Source organism: Gracilinanus agilis, chromosome 2 (assembly GCF_016433145.1).
Source record: "Gracilinanus agilis isolate LMUSP501 chromosome 2, AgileGrace, whole genome shotgun sequence".
Classification (NCBI taxonomy): Eukaryota; Metazoa; Chordata; class Mammalia; order Didelphimorphia; family Didelphidae; genus Gracilinanus; species Gracilinanus agilis.
Window position 1 is genome coordinate 482,573,167 of NC_058131.1, and position 15,836 is coordinate 482,589,002.

The 15,836-nt window shown below is 43.8% G+C and overlaps 1 protein-coding gene across 1 annotated transcript in view; it reads right to left on the bottom strand.

The window, feature by feature from the left end:
* The window catches only part of TGFB3 (transforming growth factor beta 3), a 29,987-nt gene extending 14,766 nt beyond the window's left edge, over positions 1 to 15,221 (bottom strand). Inside the window, exons 1-3 of the mRNA XM_044662095.1 lie at positions 14,772 to 15,221; positions 2,630 to 2,793; positions 890 to 1,019 (exon numbers count right to left, since the gene is read on the bottom strand). Of these exons, the coding sequence (XP_044518030.1) occupies positions 890 to 1,019; positions 2,630 to 2,793; positions 14,772 to 15,123 (646 nt within the window). The 5' untranslated portion in view covers positions 15,124 to 15,221. The remainder of the gene's footprint in view (positions 1 to 889; positions 1,020 to 2,629; positions 2,794 to 14,771) is intronic.
* Between the last annotated feature and the right edge of the window lie 615 nt (positions 15,222 to 15,836).

A 15,836-nucleotide genomic window follows, 5' to 3' on the forward strand; every position in this document is an offset into this window, starting at 1 on the left:
AAAAAGGGAGGGAGGAAAGGAGAGAGGGAGGGAGGGAAGAAAGGATAGAGGAAGGGAGGGAGGGAGGAAAGGGGAGAATGAGGGAGGAAAGGAGAGAGGGAGAGAGGGAGGGAAAAAGGGAGGGAGGAAAGGAGAGAGGGAGGGAGGGAAGAAAGGATAGAGGGAGAGAGGGAGGGAGGAAAGGGGAGAATGAGGGAGGAAAGGAGAGAGGGAGGGAGGGCATCAAATAAATAGACTTGGCAGCAGGAAGTCCTGAGGTCTAAATCCTTCTTCAGGCACTTAGTATTATAATATTCAGATATTTACCCTGTATATGCTTCAGTTTCCTCATTATAAAATTAAGAGGCTAGATTCAATGATGGTTAAGATTTTTTTTTCCTCTCAGCTCTAAATCTATATAGTCCTATGACTTACTAAGAAATAGACATATTTCAATCTGCATTGTTGAAGGTAGTCAAGGGAGTGACCACTCAAAATATCCTCCAGCCAGGAAGGCAAGGTCCTTTGTATATTTTCATCAATAGTTAACCCTTGAGGCAGCTAGGTGGCTCATGGATAGAGAGCCAGGTCTAGAAATGGGAGGTCCTGGGTTCAAATTTGACTTCAGATTTTCCTAGCTGTGTGACCCATCACGTCACTTAACCCCAATTGCCTAGCCCTCACCATTATTCTGTTTTGGAATCAATATTTAATATCCATTCTAAAAAAGAAGATAAGAGATTTTTTAAAGTTAACTATTAGTCACAGAGTTGGCCTAGGACTTTGTGAAGTCCATATCAATCACATCCCAGGCATAAGTCATTGTGGATGGGGCAGGTGCAAATGTCGGTAAGAACTGAGAAAGTCCAAAGTAACCATCCCTATGAGACAGAGAAAGGGGAAGGCCCACCTCTGTGCAGGAGCCATTCCCGAACTGTGTCAGTAACATCAAAAGACAGCCACTCTGCTGTGCCTCGAGTGGGCAGGTTCTTGCCACTGATGTAGCGTTGTTTGGCGATGTGTTCATCCGGCCGAAGGATCTGTGGGCAGAGAGAGAAGTGAGCTCTCAATCAATTCATCAATATTTATTAAGCATCTACTATGTGCCAGGCACTAGGCTAGTTAGTGCCTGGCACTCCTTCTTCTTTTCCTTCCTTCTCCTTCTCTTCCTCTTCCTCCTCTTCTTGTTCCTCCTCCTCCTCAAAACACTTACCTTCCACCTTAGAATCAATACTGTATATTAGTTCAAAAGCAGAAGAGTGGTAAGGGCTGGACATTGGGGATAAAGTGACTTGACCAGGGTCACACAACCAGCAAGTGTCTGAGGCCGGATTTGAATTCCTGACCCTCTGTCTCTAATCCTGGCTCTCAATACACTAAGCAACCTAGCTGCCCCCTAAGGTACCTCTTCTTGAAGGAAAAGAAGAATTTTATGAGGAAGAAGAACATTTTAGGCATGGTGGGGTATGAATAGCCAACCAGGCATAAGGAAGAGAGTAGAAGAGAATTGTATGTCCTATAATTCCAATAGGATTGATGAGACATCAAACAGAATAGGAATTAGCTCAGAAAAAATTTTAAAGCATGGTTCTTAGGGGCATCTAGGTGGCTTAGTGGATAGAGCACCAGAACTAGAATTGGGAAGACCTAAGCTCAAATCTGCCCTCCAACACTTCTTAACTGTGTGACCCTGGGCAAGTCACTTAACTCCACTTGCCTACCCATTACCCTTCTGTCTTAAAGTTGTTAATAAGACAGAATGTAGGGGTTAAAAAAAAAGATGGTTCTTGTGCTATGCCTTAAAGGAAGAGAAAGACTCTTAGGTAGGGATAAGGACATACTGTAGAAAGAGGTACATGCCATGCATGAGGGATGACCAGTGCAGAGGCAGAGAGATGAAAGAGAGAATGTTGTGTGAGAATGTGTGAAAAGTGTCAGCACAGTGAAAGACCATTCACCGGAGCTAAGAAGTTTTAGTTTCAGTTCTCTGGTTGACCAGCTGCCATCTCAAGAAAATTTATCTGGTTCCCCCACTTTTTTGTTTTTTTGTTTTTAAGCCAATGGAGACAATACCACTTTCCTACATACTTTATAGGTTGTTTTTGATAGTCGCTTGGAAGGAACCTCGAAGGTCATCTAGCCTAATCCCTTCATTTTTACAGATAGGGAAACTGAGGCCTGACAAAGTGAAATAAGCTGGACAAGTTAAAAAATGGGATTGGAATTGACATCTTCTGAATCTTTCCATTGTAGCACCCCTTTGCCATTTATGGAAATTAGGAACTTATGATTTCTCTCACATACCAGGATCCAGCCTGACTTTCTTTCTTTTCCCTTTTCAAAAACTCTTACCTATTTTAGAATCAACACTAAACATGAGCTCCAAGACAAAAGACTGGTAAGGCCTGGACAATGGAGATGAAATGGCTTACCCAGGGTCACATAGCTAGGAAGTATCTGAGGCTAGATTTGAACCCAGGATTTCCTATCTCCAGGCCTGGGTCCCCATCCCCTGAGTCAGCCAACTATCCGCCTCCCAAACTGACCTTTTTAAGCTGCTAGTAATAAGAGGCAAGATGTTATCTAACAATTGGGGAAAACTCTTTCACTCAGGGGAGGAGTTTTTGCTACCAGAAATGGGGAGATTCACCTGAAAGAGCTCAATTCTCTGCTCGTGCCGTTTGGAGTTGGGGTTGGGCACCCTCAAGACTCGGAATTCAGCTCGGAAGAGGTTGGTTCCATTCTTCTCCACTGAGGATACATTGAAACGGAAAACCTTGGAGGTAATCCCTTTGGGACACACACTCAGTTCATCTAGGAGGAAAAGGCAAAGGAAAAAAGGTGGGATGTTAGGAGACTCTCATATTATCGGTATATGTCACTTCTCCAGTGTTCTCAGCACAAATGGAAAAGTCCCTACTCCTGCGCCCTCCTACCCGAGACGACCAAGGGCCTTGAGGATTCTGACCTAAGGAAGAAGACACAGATAGATTCTGGAAGGCATTGAGAGCAAACATTTGAAGAATTTAGTATCAATGGTGGAGTTGGGATGTATATGGCCTCATGAGATTCATATTGGCTGCCATGCTCTAGGGGGGAAAAATTCCTTGAATCACTAGCAATCCCTTCTCCCCTTATTTTTGCACCATCCTTACATCATATTCATTACTGTTAGTATTTAGCCTTTTATCTTTGGCCTGACTTTTTTGTCTTTATGAAATGCAGTTTCAGGGCAGTTGGGTGACTCAGTGGATTGAGAGTCAGGCTTAGAGATGGGAGGTCCTGGGTTCAAAACTGGACTCAGACACTTCCTAGCTATGTGACCCTGGGCAAGTCACTTCACCCCCATTGCCTAACCCTTACTATTCTTCTACCTTGGAACCAATACACAGTATTGATTCTAGGATGGAAGGTAAGGGTTTAAAAAAATGAAAAGAAATGAAGTATTTATCATGATGAAAAATGCTATCCACAGACATAGAAGGAACTGTCAGAGTCTGAATGCATATTGAAGCGCACTATTTTCCACTTTATTGTCTTTCATCAGTTTTTCCTCATATGTGTGAAATGTTTCTTCTTCCATGGTGTGAGGAATATGGAAATAGTTACTGCATGACAGCAGTGGTATAATCAATATCAGATTATTTGCCATCTGGGAAGGGGAGAGGGAGAGAATCTGGATTACAAAATGTCAGAAAACAATTGTTAAAAATTATTTTTACATGTAATTGGGGAGAAAAGCGTTTTTTTTTAAATGTAGTGTTTACAGAGGTATCTCTGATCCCCCTTTTAGCAGTTTCAGTGGAGGGGTAAGCAGAGCTGTTTGGAATGCTTTAGAGTACCAAAATTCAGTTTTGGCTTCCTTCAGTAATTGTACCAGCTGTGTGGCCCTGGGAAAATCATTTAACTTCTGTGATTCAGTTTTCTCATCTGTAAAAATTAGGGGGTTGGATTCTATGGCCTCAACATTTTTGCTTTGTTGTTCAGTCATTTCAGACTTCATGACCCCATTTTAGGTTTTCTTGGAAAAGATACTGGAATGTTTTGTCATTTCCTTCTTCAGTTCATTTTACAGATGAGGAAACTGAGGCAAATAGAGTTAAATGGAAGTTCGGGGTCACACAGCTAGGAAGCATCTGAGGCCAGATGTGAACTCAGGAAGATGAGTCTTCCTAACTTCCTAACTCCAGGCTGGCATTCTATCCACTGCACTATTTAGCTGCCTAATACATTTTCTTTCTAGTTCTAGGTTTATAAACCCAAGAAGAGAGAAGGGGAGAGGGAGGGGAGGGGGTGGAATGAAAGGAGGGGAGAGGAGAGGAGAGAAGAGAAGAGAAAAGAGAATGGAGAAGAAAGAAGAGAAGAGGAGGAGGAGAGAAGAAAGGAGGGAAGGAAAGAGAAGAGGAGGGGAGGGGAGAGGGTGACATAGTCAGCTCTGTGTATTAGAAGATAGATTAAAGAGGGATGTGGCTGGAGACCAATAGGAAGCTATTAGAGTTGTCCGGGAACTCAGGAAGATGAGTAAGTATTGGTTCCAAAGCAGAAGAGTGGTAAGGGCTAAGCAACAGGGGTTAAATGATTTGTCCAAGTTCACATAGTTTGGAATATCTGAGCCCAGATTTGAAACCAGGACCTCCAGCCCTGACTTTCAATCCACTGAGCCAACTAGCTGCCTCCTAAGATGTCTTGATTTCTGCTCAACGTCCCTCACCTATTTTTAGGCTTCTTTCCTACTCAAATTTTCTTGGATTATATTTATTGAGGTATATGTTATATGTCCTCTTACTATGAGAATTAAGTTAATTGAGAGTAGAATATATTTCATTTTGTCTTTGTTTCTCCAGCATTTAACACAATTACAACTCATTGAAGACAATGTTTTTTTAATCTGCATTTGAATGGGGAAACTGAGGCCCAGGTGGTTGGTATTTGGCCAAGGTCATCCAGGCTAAAATAAAATAATTAGCAGAGGAAGGGTTTGAGCCCAGGTCCTCTAGACTTCAAGTCCAATATTCCTTTTCTTCTACTGAGAAGAGCAGTTAGTGGCAGAATTTGTATTATTAATCTGGTTTTACAGCTACAGAAACTGTAAAGTGCAGTTAAATAAATTGCCCAAATCACCCATTTAATAAGCTGGAACTCAAAGCAATGTCTTCAGATTTGGTTGAGCATCCTCAAGACTTTTTTTTTTTTTTAAACCGTACTTTCTTTCTTAGTAACAAATCTGAAACAAAAGGGCAAGGACGAGGCAAATGGTTACACTCTTCTCCAAATCTAGCTGCTTGTATAGTTTCAACAGAGATGGTAGGGAGAGCTTATAAACTGGAAATAGAACAGAATCTTGTTTAAAAGCTAATCCAAGGGGCAACTAGGTGGCTCAATAGATTGAGAGTCAGGCCTAGAAATGGGAGATCCTGGGTTCAAATCTAGTCTTAGACACTTCCTATGTGACCCTGGGCAAGTCACTTAACCCTAATGGACTAGCCTTTGTTACTCTTCTGTATTAGAATAGATATTAAGACAGAAGGTAAGGGTTTAAAAAAATCATAGTTAAAATTAAACTGAGATCTTCTTGACCTTGAGTCTAGCTTCCTATCTACTGAATCACCAAACTGCCTTTATATATAGTTTACTCATCAAATCCATTGTGATGCAGTTTAACATAATTTTTAGGCTTTTTTTCTTTTAACTTTTATTTTCTGTCTTAGAATCAATACAATACTAAGTACCAGTTCTAAGGCAAAAGAGTGGGAAGGGCCCTCTATTGCCTAGCCCACACCACTCTTCTGCCTTGGAACCAATGCACAGTATTGATGCTAAGATGGAAAGAGTTTTTTATTTTTTTTTAAAGAGTTTTTAAAAATTTGACCTATATAAAAGAATTATCTTCTAAAAGTATTTGAGGAAAGAGCATTATTCCCTAGTCCTAAAAGGATATAGAAGAACATTGGATGTAGAGTGCATAGACTTGAATTCTAATCCTGAATATTTACTATTTATTATCTGTGTGATCTTAGGCAAGTCCTATGACTTCTCTTGGCCTCAGATTCCTCATATGCAAATTGAAAGGGTTGGCCTAGATGACTCCTAAGGTCCCTTCCAACAATAAATCTATGACTTTATGTTCCTATGAATTGTGTCCATGCAGTTTAATATTTCACAGATTTTCCAAGATTTTTTTTAATTGCCTTTTTAACCTCTTTGAAGCATTTGAAATTGTTGATCACCCTCTCCTCCTAGACATCTATTCCTCCCTGGATTTTTCTGACCCTGCTCCCTCTGGATTCTCCTACTTGTTTAGGACCCTTCAGCCTCCTTTGCTAGATCATCATACTTGGCCCATCCCAGGGTGTATCCCAAGTCTCTCTGTCTGTCTCTTCCATACCTCACCTCTATACCTCTTTCTCACTTCCTCCTCCTCCTCCTCCTCCTCCTCTTCTTCTTCTCCTCCTTCCTCTTCTCTCTCTTTCAATCTCTCTTCCCTTTTTCCTTTCCCTCTTTCCTTCTCTCATTTTCTCTTGCTCTTTCTCCCCATTGGTCTTTCACTTCCTATCTCTTTCATTCTCTCTCTCCCTCCATCTCCCTCTGTCTCTCCCTCCCTCTCTCTCCTTCTCTGTTCTATATCTCTCTCATATTCTCTCTTTTTGTTGATCTTATCATAGACTCAACTACATCCAGCTTATGTCTCTTTTGAACTACCCTGACTTCCACAATTGCCTATTGGCCATCATCAACTGGTTTCCCCCCTAAACACTTCCTTCAGTCCCTAACTTCCCTATTTCTTTTTTCTTTTAAAACTTTACCTTCTGTCTTGGAGTCAATATTGTGTATTAGCTCCAAGGCAGAAGAGTTGTAAGGGCTAGGCAATTGGGGATTAAGTGACTTGCCCAGGGTCACACAGCTGGGAAGTGTCTGAGGCCAGATTTGAACCTAGGACCTCCCGTCTCCAGGCCTGGTTCTCAATCCACTGAGCTACCCAGCCGCCCCCAACTTCCCTATTTCTGTTGAGGCACCCACCATCAATCTTCCAGTCCCTCAGATTCACAACCTCAGAGTCATCCTGTTCTTTTCCCTCTCCTTCAGCTCCAATCAGTTGCCAAGTTTTATGGGTTCTACTTCCATAAAATATTTTTCATCCATTCCCTTCTCTTTACTCACAAAATTTCTATCCTTACTCAGAACCTCATCAGCTACTTCTCAGATTATTGGAGTAGCTTCTAAAATGGTGTCCTAGCTTTCAATTTCTACCTTCTCCCATCAATCCTCCCCACAACTGTCAAATTGATATTGCTTTAGGACAGATCAGACCATAGCACACTCCCCTATTCAAGAAGTTCCTGTGGTTCCTCTTTACCTCTAGGAAAACACTACGTATCTCTTTGCCTGTCTGTTAAAGCCTTTCACAACAAGCTTCAGGCTACCCTTCTGTTGCTGGTGGTACCCTGATCTCTCCTCGGCCCAGTTGTCCACTATTTAATTGGAACGCTTCTCTATTCTGATGCCTATAATATGCAGGACCGTCCACATTTCCCATCACTGTGCCCTTGCAAATGCCATCTTCCAGTTTGGCAATGTATTTCTTCATCAACTCAACCTTGAAAAATCCTTTAAAACTAGCTCAATTCCTTTATTAAATCTATCCTGATCTCCCCAGTTGTTAGTGCCCCCCCCCAGAGGATACTTTGTATATATTTTATATTCAATTTTCTCTCTATTTGGTGTCTTCTCTATTAAGTAGGCAGTGTGGGGGGGGCACAGAGGATAGAGTGCCAGGATTAGAGTCAGAAGATTCAGTTTCCTGAGTTCAAGTTCTGTCTCAGACACTGTTTGGACTCTTAACTTTGCTTGTCTCAGTTTCCTCATTTGTAAAATAATCTGGAGAAGAAAATGCAAGCCACTCCAGTAGCTCTGCCAAGAAAACTCCAAATAGGATCATGAAGAGTTGGACATGACTGAAAAGACTGTACAATAACAACCACTCCTCCAGGAGACTATAAGCTCACTGAGGGCAGAAACAATTTCATTTTTGCCTTTGAATCTCCAATGCCTAACATATAGCAAACAATTAAATATTGTTGAATAAGTCAATGAATCACAAATTAACTCTCTGTTCACATGCTTTCTAATTGCAGACTGTCTTCATATGTTGTAAGTATCAGCACTCCTTTTGCCATATTTATAAATCAGAAATATGATTTTCCCCCCTCTACAAATATTATATATAAAGGAGTTACTTTGTTAATAAGTATTGCAAAGAAATTGGGAAAGGGTCATGTTCTTCCCATATGTAGAGCTATAGAAAAGTATAAAAGATAACCTTTCAGCTGGCACATATCTTTTCTGGCAGGACGGTTCTATCTGAATCATCCAAGATAATCACCTGGGTGGAAGAGAGGTAGGATTCTTCATTTAAAAAGTAAAGAAATCCCTTTGTTTAGCTTGGGGAGCGAGTAGGCAGAGACAGACAGACAGAGTCCAAAAAACTAGATCAAGCTGGCAAACATTGTACACAGAGACTGATACACTTTTTCTAAAAAATAAAAAAAGGAAAAAAAAAAACCTGCTACTCCAGATACTAATACAACCAGAAGGGCCACACAGAGGAGTGAAAAGAACCCTAAATTTATTCAGAACAACTGTGTTCAAATCCTGTCTCTGCTGATTGTGATGCTCTGGGTCTCAGTTTTCTTGTCTTTATAAGGAGTAAGTTGAACAACATGATTTCTGTGGTCCCTTCCATCTCAAAATCTCTGACTTTCCTTATAGGTTTGGGATGTTTGGTCAAACTTCACTGGACATTATCCTGTTGACCATTTTACTTCCTTCTTTCCTCCCCTCCTTTCTCCTCTTTCCTTCCCTCTTTTCTTCCTTTCCTCCTTTTTTTCTCTTCCTTCCTTTCTCCTTATATTTTGTAACTTAGCACAGTGACTGGAACACAGTGAGCACTTAAAATTTTTGTCTTCCTTCCTTCTGTCCTTTCCTTTTCCTTCCCCCCTCCTTCTCCTCCTTTCTTTCTCCTTTCTTCTGCCTTCCTTCCCTCTTTTCTTTCTTTTTCCCTTGCTCCCTCCCTCTCTTCCTACCATACTCCAATCAGACACATAATTAATGTATGTCTCAAAACATTCAGCTGGATTAGATCCCAAAGACTGAAAATAGGAGAAAGCAGAGGCATGTAAAAGATCTTATAGAGTATTCCTCTTCAGAGTTCATTGAGCTCCAGAAATTCTGAGGTTCCTTACAACCCTGAGAGTTTAGGATTCTTAAAAGAAGTGATATCAACCTTTCCTGTCACTATATACAATATGTAATTCTCAGATTTCACAGTCTGCTCAGCTCTCCCTAGAGCAGATGCCATACTAAGAGTGTCTTCCATAAGATTTTTTCTCCCAACTGTCAATCACCTGTTTTTGCTCCTTCTCTCTTGTTTTTTTCAGCTACAGTTAAAAGCAGACCGGCTCTTGGGACTATTCTATGTTTCAGTTTTTTGGTGTGTTGTCATCTTCCCCACCACCTCCCAGGACCAAGAAGCTGGGGAGAATGCACTAGATTCGGCAGAGTGCTTCTCTCTTGTACCAGGTCCAAACACTTACACTTTTCTCCCCCCTCAGTATCTGCTTTCCCATTATCACCCCTGCTCCCCGACTCACTGTTTCTCATGTTGGCTCCACGAGGCTACCATGACTTTCAGAACATGCATCATTACATCCAAGAGAAGAGGATTGGAATGCACCCTCTATCTTCTCACCCCCGTTCCTTCTGCCCCTTCCCTGCAAAAGTCTACTGGATAAAGAAGGTGACTGGGAGAGAAGGAATGTAGGGAGTGAGACATGACCTCATCATCTCTCCTACAGTAACTCTGGCATCAAGGGCCTGGTGCCTGCTATGTTCAGAACCTGGAAGCCTCTGGCAGGGAACGTTGCCATATCACCTCTACCCTGCATTACCCGGTGAGGGGGGGACGGTATCTACGTCCAAGCTGCAAGTGATCGCTAATCTGCTCCATGCTCGCCGTCTGTCCCTCCCGTTTTGGGGGTCTACCTCTCCTGCATCTGGCGAATTTCTTTCTAATGTGTGCACAGCGTGTGTCTCTCTCATCTGGGTCTGCTTAGCACCTGACTGGCTGCTGGGGGAGTCGAGCTCCCGTGTCTGCTCAGCCTCGGTGTCGCCTCTGCAGCTGTGGAAGGTCTGTTCCTGCTTAGCTTCTGCACCTGCAAGCCACAGCTACGGAGGCCCAAGGGTTCTGTTTAGCGACTGCCCGTCCTGAGCGTGGGCACAGTGTCTCCTGAGGAGCCGTCTGCGCTTGCCACTTACGGTTTATTTAGGTCTGCTCTGGACTACCTCGGCATTGCCTACTCCTGTGCCTGCTGAACATCTGCTGGTTACCATCCCATCTCTCCCCTCGGCAGCGGGGTCACTGGCTAACATCTGTTCGATGTCTGGAGCTACGTCGGCCTCTCCCGGGCCCGTCGTCCACTGTTTACTTGGAGACTTATCTAGGTGGTGCAGTAGAGAGAGTGCCTGACCTAGACTCAGGAAGACTCATCTTTCTGAGTACAAACGTGCTTACATCCCTGTTCTTTCTCTTCAGTCCTTCGTTTTAGCGCCTTCTTTGTTTCCTTCTTCCCTCTCCCTCCCCATAACTGCGGAGGATTTGGGCTATACCTAGGGGCAGTTAGATGATGGAGTGGATAGAGTACCAGGAGTGGGCTCAGGAAGACTCATCATTCTGATTTCAGACCCGATTATATACCTATTCTTTCCCTTCTGCCCTCAGTTTTAGTCCCTTCTCCGTTCTCCATGTCATCCTCCCATCGCCTGACCTCCCCTCTCTATGACTCCCTAGGACGCTGAACCTTTAGAGATGGAGTACTAGGCTCTGCCCCCAACCTACCCCTCAGCCTGAGTGCCATGCTGTCTGTCTCCGCCCCACCCCCGTGTGCCGTGCCCCTCCCCCCACCAAGCGCTGGGTGTGCCCCGCCTCCCACCCCCACCCTACACAGAGGAGGGAGAAAGTGCTCCCACTGGGGTGTTGGGTGGAGGGGTGGGTGAAGTGAGAAATATCCTCAGTGAGAGTAGAGAGGGGGAGGGGAGTGGCCCCAGGCCTCTGCTTTCCTCCAGTGGGCTACCTCCCTTCTGCTGCCAGTGAGCCACCCACCTTACCCATTGTAGCTCCCATTGGGCTGCTGGGCAGAGGGGCAGATCATGTGAAAGGATGTCATCAGGGCACAGTGGTGAGGGGGAGGGGAGCAGCTCCGCCCAAATCCCTCTGCCTTTCTAGTAACAAACTCTGGGAGGGGAGGGTGGCTGTGTGCCTACATAGAGTGCTCTGTATGCCATCTTTGGCACCCATATCATATGTTTGCCATCACTGTCCTTGGATTTGGGCTATACCTAGGGACTACTACTAGATAGTGCAGTGGATAAAGTACTGGACCTGGAGTCAGGAAGACTCATCTTTCTGAGTTCAAATCTGTCATCAGGCACTTATTAGTTATGTGACCCTAGCTTAGTCGCTTTGCCTCAGTTTCCTCATATGTCAAATGAGTTGAAGAAGAAAATGGCAAACCATTCCAGTATCTTTGCCAAGAAAACCTCAAAATGGGATCAAAAAGAATCACACACAACTGAAAACTATTGAACAAATTTCTCTGTATCTACTTTGATGCTTATAATACCTAGATTTTTGGATTTGAATTCATAACTTTTTCCACTGCTGCTCTACACACATACTATATACACACTCCACACACACTCTATACACACATATATATATACTATACACACATATCACACACTATATATACACTCTTCACATATATACATGTGATACACATGCTCTTCATACACATACATACTCTATACACACACTATATATACACGCACACTCTCTTTACATATATACATATGATGTACATGCTATTCACACTCATATTCACATGTGCGCACACACACTTGAGACACATATATACACACTCTATACAAACGTACAGCCAGTCCAGCACTGGTATATACTGACTGTGTGGGATCCTTCTCTGGATCTATTCTCTTCTTGGGTCTGCTTTTGTTCTGTTCAGTTTCTTACACAATCAGCTAATTGGTTTTTACTTATTTAACTTTGACAAAAAGTCTATAAAGCAGCTGAAAGAGAAATGAAACTTGGAGTCAGAAGATCTAAGTTCAAGTCATAGCTTTTATATCACTTAACCTATCAGTTTCTTCATTCTAAAATGAGGGGGCTGAACTAGACCTGTAAGGCCCCTTCTAGCTCTGGATTTATGACCCTCCCAAATCCCTGTTTTATTTAGGGTCTAGTATTATTTCATATCCTACCTTCTACAGGAAGCTTTTCCCAATTCCTCTTAATTTTAATGCCTCTGTTAATTATTTTCTATTTATCCTACATATAACTTGTTTGCATTTATTTGTTTGTCTACTGTCTCCCCCCTGCAGATTGTGAGCTCCTTGGGGGAAGGGGCTACTTTTTGTTTCTTTTTGCATCTCCAGCTTACAGTGCCTGGCACACAATAAGGGCTTAATGAACTCTCTCTCTCTGTCTCTGTCTGTCTGTCTGTCTTTCTCTTTCCCCCTCCCTCCCTCCCTTCCTTTCTTAGTCTCTGTCTCCCTCCCTCTCTCCCTTCCTCTCTCTGTCTGACTGTCTCCCTCTCTCCTCCCTTGATTACATCTCTTTTCTTTCCCTTCAGTCCTTAGTTTTAGTTCCTTCTTTGTCCCTCCCATCCCATGCCCAACCCCCTCTATGACTCCTTGGGATTTGGGTTATACCTAGGGGCAGCTAGGTGGTGCAGTGGGTTAGAGTACTGTGCCTAAGTCAGGAAAACTCATCTTTCTGAGTTTAAATCTGACCTCAAATGCTTAGTAGCTGTGTGACCCTAGGCAAGTCATTTAACCATGTTTGCCTTAGTCTCTTCATCTGGAGAAGGAAATGGCAAATTACACTAGTATCTTTGCCAAGAAAAACCCAGATGGGATGACACAAAGAGTCAGACGCAACTAAAACAACTGAATAACAAAAAATTCAAGTGAACAGCCTAGTGCAGGAAATTCCAGACCCCTAGAGAAGCCTCAGCTCCTGGAAGGTGCCATTGCATATCCTGAAAGAGTCTGGGAGGAGGAGGCATCCTTTACATCCAGAGCCTCAAGAGAAACTCCAGCCACATCGGAAGAAAGATGTAGCCACAGGAAGCAGGAGTAAGAAATCCTAGCCAGCATTTACCCATGAGTAAAGGCCACGGCTTCCTCGGCTTGGCACAGGGAAGACCCTGAATCAGGCCTTCTACTCCTTTAACAGCTTTCATGATCTTTACAGAGAGGGAAAAAAAAATCGTCTTTAGCTCCCACTCAACTTCCCCCTTGCTTCTATCCCTTCCAAGGGAGTGGATGCATCTTTCTTTGAAGGCTGAGTGACATTGTCAGTTGCTCTGCTGTCTCTCTTTAGTTCCCCCCAAGGCCTCTCTGAATCATCAGTCTACAGGCAAAATCTGGCCCCTCAGTCTCACTGATTTTCTCCATTTCCCCTTATGAAACTTCCAAGTCTGTCTGATTCCTTCTGTCCAGTTTGCCAGGATGTCAGGGACCCTGAGGACACCTGCTGGTAGAATGGGCAAATAAAACTCTTCCCAGAGTTCTGTAACCACAAGTCACTCACATCCCTGCTTGTGCTGTCAGTTTTCCAACATCTGCCAAATTTCCTTCCCTTGTATTGAGGTTTTCAGATTCCCTTTCTGTAAACACACATGATTCCCACAATGTACAGACACATAAAGGTATTGAAAATACAAATGACCCCTAGTTTCTAACACACAGGAATAAAAGCACACACACACACACACACACACACACACACACACACACACACACACACACACACACAGCTCCCCATCTCACCCACATCCAGGCCTTTATATACACGAAAAGACCAAAGCATCTCATTGACATAAATAATGAGAAACAGGCCCTTTCCCCACAACAGACAAGCGTAGAAGAGACCCATTTGGAACACATCAATCTTCCTCTCATCTCTCTTCTAGAGTGTGCTCCATGGACACCACCTTCAAATGTGTGAACATTTGAAGGCAGTCTCTCCCTGGGAGGGAGTGGGAAGCAAGTTGGGGGTTGGGTGGGAGGCAAAGAAGGAGTACAGATGAGTATACATGTACACCCCACATAAACACAGCACTTGGGATGTGCTTACTACAAGTATGTTGAGGGAAACTGTCATCTTGGAAAATGGTTTTTACCATCCTTATTCCTTTACAAATAGCGTTGCCCCCAAAGAACAACGGAAAAAACTAAAAGAGAAACGTGTCACGATGAGCTCTAGAAAACCAGGGGAAAGATTCAGGTCTCCGGATTCACAGAACTATGCTTTCTCCTCTAGCCCAGTCAGCCCTTTTTTTTTTTGTTGTTGTTATTTGGTTTTTTAATAGGGCACATATGCTTCCAGTTACCCATATCACCATATAGATGTGAACACACATGTTCCCCAGGCAGTGCAATGGCTCCCCCAAATTAGCAACTGGCAAGGATTTTAAGTGAATGTGGCTATATCTTTGGTATGAGTTTGCTTGATCTCAAGGAGAAGTGATCAACATGGCCCAGAATTGTCCTGGTTCCCTCCCAGTCCCTATTGAACATCCCCTCCACCCTCCTAAATCCTCCTGAGCCTTGGATGCTGAGCTTGGGTTCTTTAGCTGAGTCCTGGACTCTCTCTACAAGTCTCACTGCTCAAGTTAGTACCCTCCCAAGGTGACACCCAACCGAGAGCTAGGACTTACTGTGTTCTGCAAGACCCTGGATCATGTCGAACTTGTGGATTTCTTTGGCATAGTATTCCGACTCGGTGTTTTCCTGAGTGCAGCTCTCCTCCTTTTCCTCCTGCATCTCTTCCAGCATCTCCCGGGTGCTGTTATATAGGGCTAGGATGTGGTAGGGCACATGGGCCAACGCTGATGCCTCAGGGGGACTGGTGAGTCGAAGCTTGCTTAGGATCTGTCCCCTAATGGCTTCCACTCTCTTTTTCTTGATGTGACCAAAGTCCAAGGTGGTACAAGTGGAGAGGGAGAGACTGACCGTGGCAAAGTTCAGCAGTGAGAGGACCACCAGAGCCCTTTGCAAGTGCATCTTCATGTGCGAAACAGGGAGAAGGGGACCGGGGAGCAGCTGGGCCTGGCAAAGGAGCCCAGGGGCCGTGCAAAAGAACTTAGGAAAACCAGGCTGAGCTTTCGATGCAGCCTCCCCAGATCCCGAAGACTGAGGCTTGGCAAGAAGGTGTATGAACTCACTGCACTGCAAGAGATTCAGGACTTCCAGGAAGCGTTGGCAAAGCTTAGGAAGAAGAAGCAGGCTCTGTGCCTTGCAAAGTTGGGATCCTTCTCCATGTGTCTAAACAGGTTCCGCTGGGCTGAGATTCCAGGCAAACCAGGTAAAGAGCACCAAGCAGGGGTAGCAAGGAAAGTAAGGAAAGCTTAGGGTGGGGTGGGGTGGGGTGGGGAGGTCTGGAGGGAGAAATTGGGGGAATGTTGGAGTTTTCCTTAGGTAAAAAAAATTAATAATAATAAATAGAACTGTTATCTAAGATCACAAAATATTACTTTGACAAGAAGGGACAAAGTTGGTGTTTTGAAGAGAGTCTGAGAGAACAATATTTAGTTTCCAAATTCAGTATCCTTGGTTAGCCCGAAAGAGGAAGGAAGAAGAGAAGAAAAAAATCAGATCACCAATAAGTAGGTGGTGGATGGCAGGGCTGGGCTGGGCCAGGCCACCGTCCCCAGCTAGGGACAGAGGGAAGCGCTGGGCACACTTGTCTTTCAGACACACCATTCATGCTTTCCCCTTGGTTT